General features: G+C 50.2%; 7 protein-coding genes across 7 annotated transcripts, besides 8 other annotated features; all 7 read left to right on the top strand.

The window, feature by feature from the left end:
* Positions 1-406: 406 nt before the first annotated feature.
* Positions 407-2,533, top strand: Tco025E_04930 (putative mitochondrial carrier protein; the record flags this gene model as incomplete). The annotated part of the gene is made up of 1 exon (XM_029371835.1): positions 407-2,533. One exon carries the CDS (start codon positions 407-409, stop codon positions 2,531-2,533), a length of 2,127 nt encoding a protein of 708 aa, XP_029228069.1.
* Positions 2,534-3,095: 562 nt separating this feature from the next.
* Positions 3,096-3,123: a microsatellite.
* Positions 3,124-3,722: 599 nt separating this feature from the next.
* On the top strand, positions 3,723-5,252 carry Tco025E_04929 (putative TPR-repeat-containing chaperone protein DNAJ; the record flags this gene model as incomplete). The annotated part of the gene is made up of 1 exon (XM_029371834.1): positions 3,723-5,252. One exon carries the CDS (start codon positions 3,723-3,725, stop codon positions 5,250-5,252), a length of 1,530 nt encoding a protein of 509 aa, XP_029228068.1.
* A 13-nt stretch (positions 5,253-5,265) lies between these two features.
* Positions 5,266-5,292: a sequence feature (A-rich).
* A 725-nt stretch (positions 5,293-6,017) lies between these two features.
* Tco025E_04928 (uncharacterized protein) lies at positions 6,018-6,923 on the top strand (the record flags this gene model as incomplete). The annotated part of the gene is made up of 1 exon (XM_029371833.1): positions 6,018-6,923. One exon carries the CDS (start codon positions 6,018-6,020, stop codon positions 6,921-6,923), a length of 906 nt encoding a protein of 301 aa, XP_029228067.1.
* A 326-nt stretch (positions 6,924-7,249) lies between these two features.
* Positions 7,250-7,287: a microsatellite.
* Positions 7,288-7,773: 486 nt separating this feature from the next.
* Positions 7,774-8,448, top strand: Tco025E_04927 (cytochrome-c oxidase; the record flags this gene model as incomplete). Its single annotated transcript, XM_029371832.1, has 1 exon — positions 7,774-8,448. The coding sequence occupies one exon, from the start codon at positions 7,774-7,776 to the stop codon at positions 8,446-8,448; it is 675 nt and encodes a 224-aa protein (XP_029228066.1).
* A 504-nt stretch (positions 8,449-8,952) lies between these two features.
* On the top strand, positions 8,953-10,236 carry Tco025E_04926 (putative dihydrouridine synthase; the record flags this gene model as incomplete). Its single annotated transcript, XM_029371831.1, has 1 exon — positions 8,953-10,236. One exon carries the CDS (start codon positions 8,953-8,955, stop codon positions 10,234-10,236), a length of 1,284 nt encoding a protein of 427 aa, XP_029228065.1.
* A 151-nt stretch (positions 10,237-10,387) lies between these two features.
* Positions 10,388-10,419: a microsatellite.
* A 127-nt stretch (positions 10,420-10,546) lies between these two features.
* Tco025E_04925 (putative vacuolar protein sorting-associated protein) lies at positions 10,547-12,388 on the top strand (the record flags this gene model as incomplete). The annotated part of the gene is made up of 1 exon (XM_029371830.1): positions 10,547-12,388. The coding sequence occupies one exon, from the start codon at positions 10,547-10,549 to the stop codon at positions 12,386-12,388; it is 1,842 nt and encodes a 613-aa protein (XP_029228064.1).
* Positions 12,389-12,399: 11 nt separating this feature from the next.
* Positions 12,400-12,416: a microsatellite.
* Positions 12,417-12,598: 182 nt separating this feature from the next.
* Positions 12,599-12,636: a sequence feature (GA-rich).
* A 6-nt stretch (positions 12,637-12,642) lies between these two features.
* Positions 12,643-12,661: a microsatellite.
* A 160-nt stretch (positions 12,662-12,821) lies between these two features.
* Tco025E_04924 (uncharacterized protein) lies at positions 12,822-13,913 on the top strand (the record flags this gene model as incomplete). The annotated part of the gene is made up of 1 exon (XM_029371829.1): positions 12,822-13,913. The coding sequence occupies one exon, from the start codon at positions 12,822-12,824 to the stop codon at positions 13,911-13,913; it is 1,092 nt and encodes a 363-aa protein (XP_029228063.1).
* A 21-nt stretch (positions 13,914-13,934) lies between these two features.
* Positions 13,935-13,998: a microsatellite.

The following is a 13,998-nucleotide window of genomic DNA, read 5'->3' as shown; positions in this document are numbered from 1 at the left end:
GCGCAACCCTATGGGGCTCATGTAAACGAAAAAAAAGAATATATTCTGAGAAGTGGAAAAATAACGACAATATCAATAATCATTCTTTCTGTATCTCCCTATGTGTGACTGTGTCTCGGTGAATCCACTGGTTCCAATGAATGGAGGTCTACGGGTCTTGCGAGGATACCTCGGACGACCGCGCTTCCTTCCTTGTTTCTGCTTGTGGGCAAAACTGAGAAAACTGAGAGCGGAAGAAAAAGAATTGGCGACAAAAGAGTGACGTAAGAGAGAGAGCGAGAGAAGGCGTGTACTGGTGTGTCGTCGTTTCACTTTAAACGGACGACGCTTTGAGATTGGGCTCCTGCTATTTCTCGGGACTAGTTTTTTTCTTTTTTCCAATTCTTTTTATTTTCCTTTGCTATAGATGTGGGTTAAGGAGGTAGGTGCATCTCCCGCTAATCCCGCCGCGGGGGCGGCAGCACCGTTTATTCCATCCGATGTGATTGTGGGGCAGATTGCGCCATTAATTCCTCTTTCAGTTGAGCGCATCCGCGAGCTTGTGGAACGCTTTGACGAGGACAAAATTGGAGGTCTAACTGAGACGCAATGGGTGCTGTTTTGCGAGGAAAATCAAAAGTATTTTGCCTCCTTGGGCGAGGATAGGATGTGTTTTGGGCGCTTTCTTGGGTATTGTGTTCCCGATGCAACTCAGCAGCCCAGCCGTACCCGTCGCTTTGGTCAGGCTGTCGTGCGCTTTTTAGAGGGATTTGCAGCAGGCGGTGTCGCTGGTGCCGTGAGCAAAACCGTGATAGCGCCGGGAGACAGGGTAAAGATCATTTTTCAGGTTGATTCAGGAAGACGCTTTACACTAGGCAACGCGGTGCGATTAGGCGTAAAGACGGTGCGCGATCACGGGTTTTTGGGACTCTGGATTGGAAATGGTGCGATGATGATGCGTGTAGTGCCATATAGTGCCATTACTTTTGTGTCTTTCGACTACTACCACAGTGGACTTGTCTATTTGTCGAAGTATCATCACGTAGACGGGGCCACTGACGAAAGTTTAGCCGTAGCTTTGCGTTTCTTGGGGGGTTCTTTCGCTGGGGCGACAGCAACTACCTGCACCTATCCCTTAGATTTAATGCGGGCTCGACTTGCATTTCACAGCTGCAGTGAGGAAAAGCTTCCAAGCTATCGCGTTGCGTGCAACACATTGGTGAAGACACATGGCTGGAAAGCGCTCTACGCTGGTTTGGTTCCCACACTTGTGGGTATTATGCCGTATGCGGGGTGTAGCTTTGCTGTTTTTGAAACACTGAAGAGTCGTATTGTTAAATGGCGTAATCTTCCCTCGGACAAGGCTATCTCTGTGCATGAGCGAATGGTAGCCGGTGGACTGGCTGGTCTTATTGCTCAGTCCGCCACTTACCCATTGGATATTGTGCGTCGGCGTATGCAGGTGGCTCCTAGACGTTACCGTGGTGTGTTTCACGCCCTCCGGTTAATCTATAAGGAAGAAGGTCTTTTACAAGGTTGGTACAAAGGACTGCAAATGAATTGGATCAAAGGGCCAATTGCTGTCGCCACGGGGTTCACCGTCAACGATATCGTTAAGAGGCGTATGCGAGAGTATGACGAAAAATATGCTCAGTATTCTCATCGAGAGTATCTGGTGACAATTCCAGAGGCACTTGCATGTGGTGGGGTGGCGGCTGGAGTGGCAAAACTCTGGACTGTACCATTTGATCGATTAAAAATTATGTATCAAGTAGGTCTGGGCGCCTCTGATACACATAAGTTTGGAAGTCAAGGATTTGCGTTCAAGGGTAATATGTATGCTGAGAACCCAAATATATGGCAAGGTAGTGGAATCACCATGATGAGAGTCATTCCTTACGGGGCGCTTGCATACTGTTTCTTTGATATTTTTCAAACCGCCTCTGAACGACTACTGTTTTCTTTAACTCCTACACCTGCCACCAATTTTCTTGCGGGTGGAGCAGCAGCGGCGTTGACGACAACCATCTTATATCCGCTTGATCTTGTACGTACCAAAGCTGCTACCAATAGACTTCCGTCATTTTCGCAATCGTATTACTGGACACTGCGTGATATGGCGCGACAGAAGGGTCTACGCTCACTTTGGGAGGGTGGCTCGCTTGCCGTCATGGGTGTGGTTCCCTGTGCCGGTATAGGATTTGCCACTTATGAATTTATCAAGGAAAGATATGAATGCGCAAACTTTGGTCAACGGCTTCTTGCCGGCATGTGTGCTGGGGTCGCTGGTCAATTCACGACGTATCCTCTTAACATTGCTAGGCGACAACGGCAGGTTGAGCAACTTGCGTACTCGGGGTTGGGCGACCTTAAAAAGGTGTTTATGAATCCCGGATTCTATGCTTCATTGTACAGGAAACCGCATTTTGGCCTATCAATAGGTCCAATGGCGTTGGGGATGTCGTTTGCTCTCAATGACTTCTGCCGTGATGGGGTTGTCAAGGCGCGAAAGGAAATTTTGCACGATTTATTTTTTACTGGTTCGGCAGCGTAACGTATAACGGCACCCCACGACAATGCTTCACGCTGACGCCTGAACGCTGTGGCCCACAGGGTCTTTGGAATTTTACCCTTTGCTAAGAAGGGAAGGTAAATTAACGGGAATGCGCTGCGTAGGAGGGTTGAGGAGCGTCGGGGGAGCTCTACAGCCCTTCTAATTGAACCTGAAGAGGTGGTCAGCCTCCCGGTGCCGCTGCGGGAGTCGGTGTTGGAAAGGCAAGCAATACGTGATATGGGTGCGTTATTTTCGTTGTTGTTTCTGTTCCTACTGGATTTGTGCTGCGATGATGCCTATCCCCCCTTTTCTCCTTCAGCGCACGGAGATGAGTCGGGAACGGGGTGCGGAAGCGAAGAGGCCGAGCAGGAAGGAAATTTTGGATTCTCAACCCACTCCTTTTTTTTTCTTTCCTTTTTTTCTCCACGCCCAACAGAGAGTGTTGAATTAACAATTCCTTGCCTCGGTGCACGTCGGCGCACCCAAAGCAGTATAAGGCAGAAGAACTAATAATACGAAGCAATCAAAATAGGAGGAGGCGAAGGGGGAAAAATTGTGGTCCTATAGATGTATATATATACATATATATAGGACCACAACACGATGGTGCGATTGAGGAAAGTTTGCTGCACCGTTTGGGAGTCCAGCCTCCTTGGCGGCTTTGCTGCCGGATTGCTTTGCTTTTCTTTACACTTTTAATACCAATATACATTCGCATATCTAAGTATATAATTTTGTTTCTGTTCTTATATATAATTCTCTATGGGACAACGCACGGCACGCATAATTTAAAAAAAAAATTATCTGTGTCTAAAAGCGTGTGAGAATGAATGTGGAGGATCATTGCCACGGATACCACATGTGTGGCGCCTTTCTCTATGCACAACTATACACGGCTGTTTCCCCCATTCCTCACTTTCCCCCGTGTATTTTGTGTATTTGCTCTTTCTTCCCATTACTATTGTAATGCACAAATTTTATGTGTATTGGATTTCCCTGTGTGAGTTCTGCTGCGAAGAGGTAAAAAGGCTTATCAGGGTCTAATTCGCCACAAGAGGGTAAAACAGGGTAGTTATTGATAAATAAGGTATACAGTAGTAAAACAGAAGCAGGGATTACAATAGAAGAAATCACAGCGCTCGCTCCACATTATTTCGCCGTTTTAATTTTTAGCATTCTAATATCCCCGATGAGTAGCGAGACGGGCGAGGCTCTGCCACCGTTGGACGAGCTCCGGGAGGCGGGAAACAACGCCTTTAAGGCCGGCAATTTTGACGTTGCCATTGCACATTATACTCAGGCAATTGAGGCCAATCCACAGGAGGTAGCTCTCTTTTCGAACCGTAGCGCAGCCCACTTTAAAAAAGGCGACTTTGAGGCCGCTGCCCAGGATGCCGCGGCAGCCATTGCGGTTGACAAGACGTTTGCCAAGTCCTATTCACGCCTTCACAACGCGTACTGTAATTTGGGGCGTTTTCAAGAAGCAGCGCAGAGACTTAATGAGGGCATCGAGGCGCTAAAGGCTTCTGGTGCCTCCAAGGAGGAGATAAGACATCTACGTGAACTCTGCCTGGATGCGGAGGCGGGGAGGAAGGCAGTTGATGATGGAAGACGATTTTTGGAGAATCGAGACTTCGCAGCGGCGGAACGCTCACTGGCGTCGACGGCGCGATCATTCCCTGACTGCGCCACTATTGCATTTATGTTTGGCGAGGCCCTCGCTCCGCGGCAACCAGAAGAAGCCAATCGCATCCTTGTGCGGTTCACTCGGGCACATGCGCAGGATACCTACTACTTGTATGTGCGGGCCTTAGCCAGCTATTACCGTGGTCCGGATGGCTTTAAAGCTGCGCAGAACATTCTTCGTCAGGCATTGGAGTTGGATCCGGATAACCGGAAAGTTAGTGCACTCTTAAAAAAGATACGAGTGATTGAATTTCACAAGGAATGTGGCAATACTGCCTATAAAGGGAAACGTTACCGAGATGCCATTAATGCGTACACGTCTGCATTGGGCATAGATGCCACTAATCTAAGAACGTTAGCCACCTTGCGCGCCAACCAGGCTGCGGCAAAAATGGAACTAAAAGAATATTCCGACGCTTTGCTTGACTGTGACTTTGCTGTTAACAATGGTCTAAGTACTGCCAAACTTTTTGCGCGACGTGCACGAATTCACGAGGCACTTAATAATTACGATGACGCTTTAAGAGATATTCAGAAGGCAACCGAGATGGACGCTTCGTACGAGGGAGAGTTTCAGCGTACAAAGGCAAGCGCAAAAAGGGCAAAACGCAAAGATTATTACAAAGTTCTTGACCTGCCGCCTAACGAAAATGACGATGCTCAGATTAAGCGTGCATACAAAAAGGCATGCTTGCAGTGGCATCCAGACAAATGGGCTCATGCCAGCCAGGAGGAAAAGACACACGCCGAAAAAATGTTCAAGGAGGTGGGTGAGGCCTTCTCCATTCTCTCAGACCCACAGAAGAAACGCATGTACGACAATGGGATGCTTGACAACGCAGTTGAAGGAGCCAGTGGGACCGGATTTTCAGGTTTTGCAGGACAAGATGAGGTTTTAATGCACATGATGAACAGAATGTTCTTTACAGGCGGGGGAGGTCGATGGGGTTTGGCTTCGACGGCGCCCCTCAGGGACGTCGTAAGCAGCAGCAGCAGAATGGGTTCGCATTCCAGTTTTTCTAACCTCGTATGAACCCTCTTCCCCATTCTTTTTTTTTCTTTTTTTGTCTTTTCTCTCATCATTTGCCCTACTTTGGCAAATGAATCCAAGATGGAAGCCTTGTACGTACAGTGACGCGCAAACCCACAGTCGTTCCCACGTGCCCCAGTCGTTAAACACGGACAGTTGATGCTTACGCGTTGTTGTCACCACGGCGATGATGACGTTGATGCTGATGCTGCTGTTGGTAACTAAATGTTCTGGAGATTGTATTTCTTGGTGTGATGCCCTCTTCGCTAGTGTGGGGCCTGTGATGTGCGTGCGCGAGGCGTCTTGAAGGCAGTGTTAAGCGCATTGTTGTTTGGGTCACCGTAGCCATCGTGGATGCTTCCCGCTTTTTTCTTTATTATTATTTCCGACATTCCTTCTTATTATGTGTGATTGCCTTCTTCGCTATTTTTGATGTGTGGCGCGTGCTGGGTGGCCCTGTTGACCCGCTGAGCGCCATGCGCTTATTTCCAATAAAAAAACACCCACGAAAATTCACGCCTTCTGCGAGAGGCGATGACGATGATGTGCTGCCTTCTTCTCTTGCGGTCTCTAAAGGGGCGCAAAGGAATCGTAGAAAGGAAGACGTCTCAACAGGTGTTGCTCGTATTATTATTATTCACTGCCACACACGCACACACAAATACAATTAATAATTCGGTGAGGGTTGTATACGATATAGGCATTGGCTGCGCCGCGGTCGCGCTCTCGCCCTCTCGTTTGCTTTGTTTCAGAGGGGGAAATAAGGCAATGCCTCCTCGTTTTCGCATCTGTCCCATTTGCCAGCAGGGCTTTGGCACGGCCTCTCTCCCGATCCACATCCCGCAGTGCTACGAAAAGGCAATGAAGCGGTGGCGTCTCAATCCTGTTGGGCCGATGCCAAGCATGCCCTGCCTAACAACCGCGCCGCCCAGGGGTGGAAAAAGTAGTATCGGGGGCGCAGCGTGTGGCACCGGTGTGACCGGCGCGAGGTCATTGCGGAGGAATGAGGCTTTTGCATCTGTCCCAGAATATTCTGAAGAGAATGTGAACTTGCATCCGTGTTCCCGCTGCGGAAGAAAGTTTTTATTTGATCGTATTGCCTACCATGAGAGTGTATGCAGGGGCAACAGAAAACGTAAGGTGTTTGATAGCCGCAAACAACGCGCCCTTGTTGAGGACGATGGGGACTTTGGCAGTGGAGCTGGATATTCATACGGAAGCAAAGGTAAACGCGGAAAATCAAAGCCAAGCGGTTTTCCGGCGGCGGCTGGTGTTCCGAAGACACACTGGCGTGAGCAGCACCGTGAATTTATTGAAGCTATACGCGCTGCACGTAGTTCAACGAGAGGTAGCCGAGCCATGTGGGGGGAGCCTGCCGTAACAGCGCCACGTGCCCCTGTAGGCAACCGCCAACGTGCACCACCCGCCGTCTTGCGGCACCAGAAGGGAATGCAGATGCGTCAGCAACGGTCACCGCAAACTGTCGAGCCCTTTGCTTCTAGGCAGCAGCTCTCTGATCGAAGAGCACCACCCAGACGAAAATATGGAAGTGCCTTTGGCGGCGGAGGAGAGCGTTTCGCGGGCGGTGGTGGCCTGGGTGGAGGCGGCCCCGTACGAATACTCAACGACAATACAACTAGTTTGGGAATGCTCCAGGCGTTTGGTCGAGCTTAGCTTTAGTAGCATCCTGTGTTTTTCTCGTAGTGCTCGTTTAATTTAATTTAATTTTTTTTTCTTGGCCCATCGGCCAAGAGCAAGAAGGCATTATGCAGAGAGGAATACACCTCGGTTTGCCATTGGTCTTTGCAATGCTCCCATCACCTTTCTCTTCCTGTTAACTACTTGGTCTCTTTTTTTTGCTTTTGTTTCAAGTTCTTTTTTCTGTCGAGCGGCGGCCCTCGAAGTACATAACCTGTATAACTTTTCCATCCTTACAAGGGGAATGTGTGCAGATATTTATATACCCTTCCCCTTGGGACGTATTTGCCTCTGCTGCGCACAAAAAGAAAAAAAAGCAAAACCAAAAACAAAAGAAAAATTTCTGCCTGGCGACTGGAAGGGACCTTCTTTATGATGCTTTAATGTAATTTTTTTTTTCTTGCCGATATGTGTATGTGAGCGAGGTGACCGGGGTTGCGTGTGGTGTTTGAGGGAAGCACTCCTTTGAAGGGAGGTCCAAAAATGGAGTACACGCAAACTCCGCGTAAATAACTCCTCCCAGTTTTTTTTTTCCTTGCCTATTCTCATTATTCATTCAGACCCATTCATGTCCCCCTCTTCATGGATATATACACACATGTATATCTGAATGAACACACGTGGTGCCCTACTCATATGCACTGGGAGATAGTGCTGCTGTCTTGCCTTGCCCTGGTGAAGGATGCAAAGCGAATTATCCTTTAATTTTGATGTGCACGCATGCATGAATGAAATATAAATGTTATTATCCTCCTTCTTTCTCCCGTTTGTGCTCTGGGTTCTTGCCCCATGTGGTTGTAAAAATTCATTTAGATATTGAATAGATATGCTGCGCAGGTCCACTTTTTCTCTCTTGGCTGCATCCCGCCTATTCTTGTCGGGTGGAGGCTCGGGTCCTACACCGTACCAAGACAAAGCGTACCCTATACAGCCCCATGGATTGAACGAGCTTCAGCAACCACCGGATACATGGCGTAAGAGCCCATTTATGAGTAAGTTGATGGATCAATCTCTTCCAGTGTACGACGATGTTGTCACGGGTTCCGGCCGTCTGTATTGGCAGGAGCCCGCCAAGGTCTGGCACTTCTTTGAGGCAGATGACACTCTCATTCTGGAGGAGCACGACCGTGAAGAGTGGAACGATCGTCCGTACATTGCAGTAAACCACCTCTACGAGCCACCCATTGGCAGCGAGGAACGTCCTATCCGCATTGAGGCAGTAGGCAACCCTGGCGACCAGCAGATTGTGCTCTGCTTTGGTAACTGCGCCCCTCATGTCCCGCAGTCCAACTACTACATGATGATGAAGGGCTATACAAAGAACAAGTGCCCCATGTGCCAACAGTGGTTCTACATTCACAATCGTCCCTGGTTGGTGATGCATCCGGACTGGACAGATGAACCCGCCGCAGATGAGGGACCTGCTTACACGTTTGCCGAAATTGAGTCCGAATTTGACCGCGACTTCCACGAGTTTGCCGTTTACCTGAACGCCGAATAGGCAATATAGCATATTGTTAGTCTGATAAGGGTTTGATATAAAGTTTCTAGTTCTAGCAGGAAGAATGAAAAAAAAATGAAAAAAAAAGGGGCGGGGGATTACCTGAGGGAAATATTGGTTGACTTTCAACCCGTAGGAAAAATTGGATGCCTTGTGCGTGCGCGTGTAGCAGGGCGAAAGCAGAGCGAGCGCGCGCGTGTCTAGCTGTTTGGGTGGTGATGTGGCCTCCTCTGTAGAAAATATTTTCTCCCCGCGGGGTTTGTTTCATTCATTATTAGGAGGAAAGGGTTGAGGTTGGATGACTTGATGCTGTGGTGCCCTCGTTCTTGTGCGCTCCGCCACGGGCGCAGAGTCGAGGTGAGCGTGCGCACTAGTCCGCGCCTATGATAAATGTATGTATATATCTTTTTTTTCTGTTCCACACATACACCAACTCCCCCTCTCTTCCTCTCAACTTTTAAAAATGTACATATATGCATCTGTCTTTCATTACAAGTAAAGGTCATGTCACTTTACCAGGGGAAGACCGTGCTGGCTCCGATGGTGCGTGTCAGTAGCGTGGGGTTTCGCGTGTTCTGTGCGGCACAAGGGGCGGATGTTGTGTTCTCCGAAGAGGTTGTGGCAGCCAAGTTGGGACGTTGCCGTCGCGAGGTTCGTGTGCACAATGATGCTGTGGGACGCATGATTGAGTTTGTGGCGTACGAGCCCTTTAAGAATCAGTACAAGAGAAATGTTGTGTTCACCACACCGGCACGGGCATCTGCCAATCAAACCAGCGAAGGTGCTCCAGTCGTGTTACAGCTCGGCGTTTCAAGTGCTGCGGTAGGGGCGGCTGCGGCCTTGTTGTGTTGCGAGGACGTGGATGGCATAGATGTTAACATGGGGTGCCCCAAAAAGTTCAGTGTTGCCAATGGAATGGGAGCTGCACTAATGCGGGACACCTTCAGGGCGGCGGCTATCTTGCTTGCCATGGACGCTGCCGTTAACGCTCCTGACAGGTTAACCGCCCGTGGTCGACGTGTGCCACTGAGCTTTAAGGTCCGACTTCTGGAGACGTCGGAGGCGACGGCAGACATGCTGATTTCTATTATGGAAAAGGTGGGGCCCAATCGCGTCCACGCCGTGACTCTCCACGCCCGTACAGTGGACCAGACATCGGAAACGCCACCGCATTATGATCGAGCAGCAGAAACTGTGAACCGACTTCGCAGCCACCCGTTATTTAAGGAAATGTGTTTTGTCCTTAACGGGTCGGTGAGATCCCGTGAGGACGGTGCGGCCAAAATGGCAAAGTTTGGATTTGATGCGGTCATGCTTGCACGTCATGCGATGTGGGATATGTCAGTGTTTTCTTCCAAGGTTTCCTCTGTGGGGGGACACAGTGCTTTGGGCAGTGAAGCTGGTGAGTTGCCATGGGCGTACGCGTCGTGGATGGATTTGTACAGAGATTTGCTTCGATGCCATGCTAGGTACTGCACACCCTTCACCTTCGTCAAGTATCATCTTACCCGCTCCATCTCGTGCATTCCTGCAATGAGGCACTTGATGGTTGCTGTCCAGCGGGACGCCAACTGCTACGCGGATGTGGCGAGAATCCTCGCAATGCCAGTGGAGGAGCAGGCGTCAATGCGTGGGGCCAATGCGCTGGAGTTAGTTTCTTGTGTCCCGAAGGGGGAACTTACATTGGACGCTGCGACTCCCGGAAACGGTGATGTAGCAGGCAGCGAACGAGGGCAAGGTGACGAAGGCGCAGCAGCTCCAATGCTCAAGAAAAGAAAGAGGCAGTGACGACGGTGGGAGAGGCGTATACCTGCTTCCGAGACACCTTTATCGTACATTCCTTGTAGTGCATTCTTGGCTGACTGGCTGCGTGTTGCGCATAATTATTATCCTTTTTTTTTACGGTTAAAATTCCTTTGCCATTTGCGTGTGTGCGTGTTTTTTTTTCTGATTCTTATTCTTTTTTCATTCCTTCCCTCCAGCATCGCCTTTGTTTTCGTCGGTGCCTTCGTTTGGGATCGCTCTTGTTGCTTCACTTGGCTTCAGGCTGCCTTTTTTTTTTGCTGTCTTCCATTGTTTTGAGGGTGCCACCCAGCCAATGGCTCTTGCCCCACGGGCCCGTCCCAACTGTATTGAGCAGGCGTGGGCGTACATCGACCGCATCCTGGATGAGCCGGAGGGCCTCAAGGTCCTTTTGTGCGATGACGCAACCCGCAATATCATGTCCGTAGTGTATTCGCAGCACCAGCTGTTGCAGCACAATGTGGTGCTTGTGGACATGCTGAGCAACCGGGAGCATTACCCGATGAAGCACCTTCACTGCGTCATATTTTGCCGACCGTCACCATCCTCGTTGGCCTGCGTGTATCAAGAGCTGGCGGAGGGTAATTTTGCCTCCTATTCCCTCTACTTTTCTCACCTACTAGAGTCGAACATTGTGCAGTCTCTGGCAAATGCGGATCTCTTGAACTTGACAAGGGCCCTCAATGAGGTCTATCTGGACTCCGTCCCACTCACCGAGTACGTGTCTATTGCGCAGCTAAAACCCACCACGCCGCGTTCTATTGCCGGGCCCATTGCGAACCCTATCACCTACTCACAATGGGATAGCGCTTCGTTAGATCGCATGACGGAGGCCATTGTGAGTCTCATGCTCATGACAAACCGTCGTCCTGCCATCCGTTATCGAGGAGGGAACAAAGTCTCAGAGAAGCTGGCGAAGCTTGTGGCGGGAAAGATGAAAACTGTGCATCAAAACTTTCCAGACCTCAAGGCGAGGGAGTCGGTGCTTGTGATCTTGGACAGGATGGACGACCCGGTTACCGCTCTCGTCATGCCATGGACCTATGAGGCGATGATACATGAAATTATTGGGTTTCAATATGGAAACGAAGTCACCATCGACGACCCGGATGCTAAACCCGAAGAGCGTGTGCACGTTCTTACGGCGCACACCGATCCATTTTTTGCCCAGCACCGCTACGACGATTATGGGCAGGTGTGTATTGCGGTGAGTGAGTTAGTGAAGGCCTACAAGGCCCTGAACAATTTTGATAGGAACAATGTGTCGTTGGATGAGATCAAAAACTTCATGAGTCGGTTTCCCGAGGCACGTAAGCAGTCAGTGCAGGTGACACGCCACTGCGGCCTTGCGAGTCAGCTGGTAACGGAGGTGAATGGACGTAACTTGACGCTTTTGTCAGTCTTGGAGCAGGAAATGCTTGCTTCCAGTAACGTCACAGAGCACTCCAGGCAAATGATGGATGTTGTACAGGATCCAAAGACGGACATTGACGACGCCCTACGCATGGTAATGCTCTACGCTCTAAGGTATGAAAAGGTCAATGGGAATAACATCTCACAGTTAAAAGAAACGTTAGAGAAACGTAACTGTCCGGTGGGAAGAATTTCACTTATTGACCGTGTGCTGGAGTACGGAGGGGCGGATAGACGGTTGCATCAGCTGTTCCGTGTGCCCACAGGGCACATGTTTAAGATTGTTGCCAAAGCTGTGGGCCAGTTTGGGAAGGATGTTCAGAACGTTCTGACACAGTACGTACCCCTCATGAAGAAACTCATCAATAGAGTGTACAATGGAACGCTGTCGGAGGACAACTACCCAGTGCAGGAGGTGGAGGGTGCTCCCATTGCGGCTTCGGCCGTGCCTACTATCCGTGCGAAGGATATTATTATTGTGATGGTGGGCGGCGTAACATACTCGGAGGCGATGCTGTTGCACCAAATTAATCAAGGATTAGTGCCCAATAACGTGGAATCCTTGATGAATTTGGGGAAAAATGTGACGCGCCTTGTGAGCGGCGACCCCAGCGCCAACGCCGCGTCGGGTGAGCCATACACGGAGAAGATTGAGGCTCGTGTCACGCTTCTCTCTACCAGCATGATTGACTCAAAGGACTTCATCCACTCTTTGCCGTCGTAAACTTCAATACGGTGTGTGTGTGTGTGTGGTTTCCCCTGCGAAGAAAATGTACGAGCGACGGGGTGGGAGCAAGAACCATCGAGAAAGAAGAACAAGCGACACCGTTCCTGGATGTGCACGCCCCTTTACCTTTGCTTCCTTTTTATTTGTAAATTGGGTGGTGGGATCCGGCGGAGGTGAAGTGAAGTACACGCACACGCAACCGCAATCCTTTCTTCTGCTCCTCTCTCGCTCTTGCACTCTCTCTCGCACTTTGTGTGTGTGTGTGTGTGTAGGGTCTTTCTTGCTACGCTGTTGTTGGTTGCTTTTCTCTTCCCACGCACTCGCTGGCGTTGTGTAGACAGAGTAGGACCCGGCCTTGCCGTGTGACTGTTTTTTCTTCCCCCTTCCCTTTCACTGTTCAGCTGTAGCTGCCCCTCCCTCTTTTCGTCACATGTCGGGAGCGTTCCCAACTGGGGTGCCGAACCTATTCACCTCGCCTTTCGCGGCATTCCCGGCGAGGAGCTTATTTCATTCTACTGAGCGCCCGGCGGAGGGCGGCTGCGCCTTCACACACGAAGATCGACTTATGCTGCAGCTGTTGTACCAGCAGCAACAGGCCCTACAGATTCAGCTCCAGTCCATGGCGTTGTCGATGCAGCAGCTCCATCTGACACTGGCCGGACTTTGCAAACTGCCCGCGGCGATGGAGGCCTATGGAACGACAGTTAATAGCACAAGCCCTGCATCAAACCTCCCCAACTTTGTTGCAACGGAGGCGCAGTCATCGTTTAATAATACCGCCGATGCAGCGATGGCACCGCAGCGGCAGACAGCAAAGGATCCGCAAGGGGGGGATGCAGCTATAGACACACAAGCATCACGTGGGAAGGAGGTGTCGTGCTCTTGCACACCTCCCCGAGAAGAATTAGACTTCTCACGCCATAGCGCAATGAATCAATCCACGGAATCTGCGGCTCCGTGGGACCCCTCTGCCAGCTCACGCCAAAGTAGTGTTATACGCATGGCACGTGGAGAGAATCCTCTCTTGTCCTCTATGCGAGGCAAGTTGCCAACCCCCAACCACTCTGTTGCAGGGTCCGTTTCGGCCGGAACAGGGTATAGTGCGAGCGCAAACGTCAGCGGATCTCTAGAGGACCCAAGGTCGTCGTTTCGTCCCGCCATTTATCAGACCTCCTCTTTGTCTCTCCATGCTGATCCTGAAGCCAAGAACGTAGCCGCAGCTGGGCAAACCGTGCCCGGGGCTCACCACCACCAGCAGCAGCAGCGTGTTGTTTTAGACAATCGTAAGACGGATCCAGCGGGGCGTTCACATTCCAGCGCCGAGGCGGTGTCGTTAATGAATAGGCGCTATGAGGAACTTCGCCATGCACGGCCAAGGAACGCTGCCTGTGACAAACAATGTCGTGGAGAAAAGGAGGAACACGGTGATACAAGCCTGTCCGCGGCTGGCTACGACTCACAGAGCGATGGCTACGGGAGCTACGAAACGAGACAGTATCTCAAAAATGTGGGGATCATCTGATGAGCCATGTGATATAAACCCAAAAGAAAAAGAGCAAGAAAAAACCACCACACGAGTATAAAAAGAAAAAAGAAAAAAAAAGAAA

The sequence above is a fragment of the Trypanosoma conorhini genome (genome assembly GCF_003719485.1).
Source record: "Trypanosoma conorhini strain 025E chromosome Unknown Tco_14.4_contig_00268, whole genome shotgun sequence".
Classification (NCBI taxonomy): domain Eukaryota; phylum Euglenozoa; class Kinetoplastea; order Trypanosomatida; family Trypanosomatidae; genus Trypanosoma; species Trypanosoma conorhini.
Note: the sequence above shows the minus strand (reverse complement) of the source record. Positions and strands in the feature narration are given on the sequence as shown.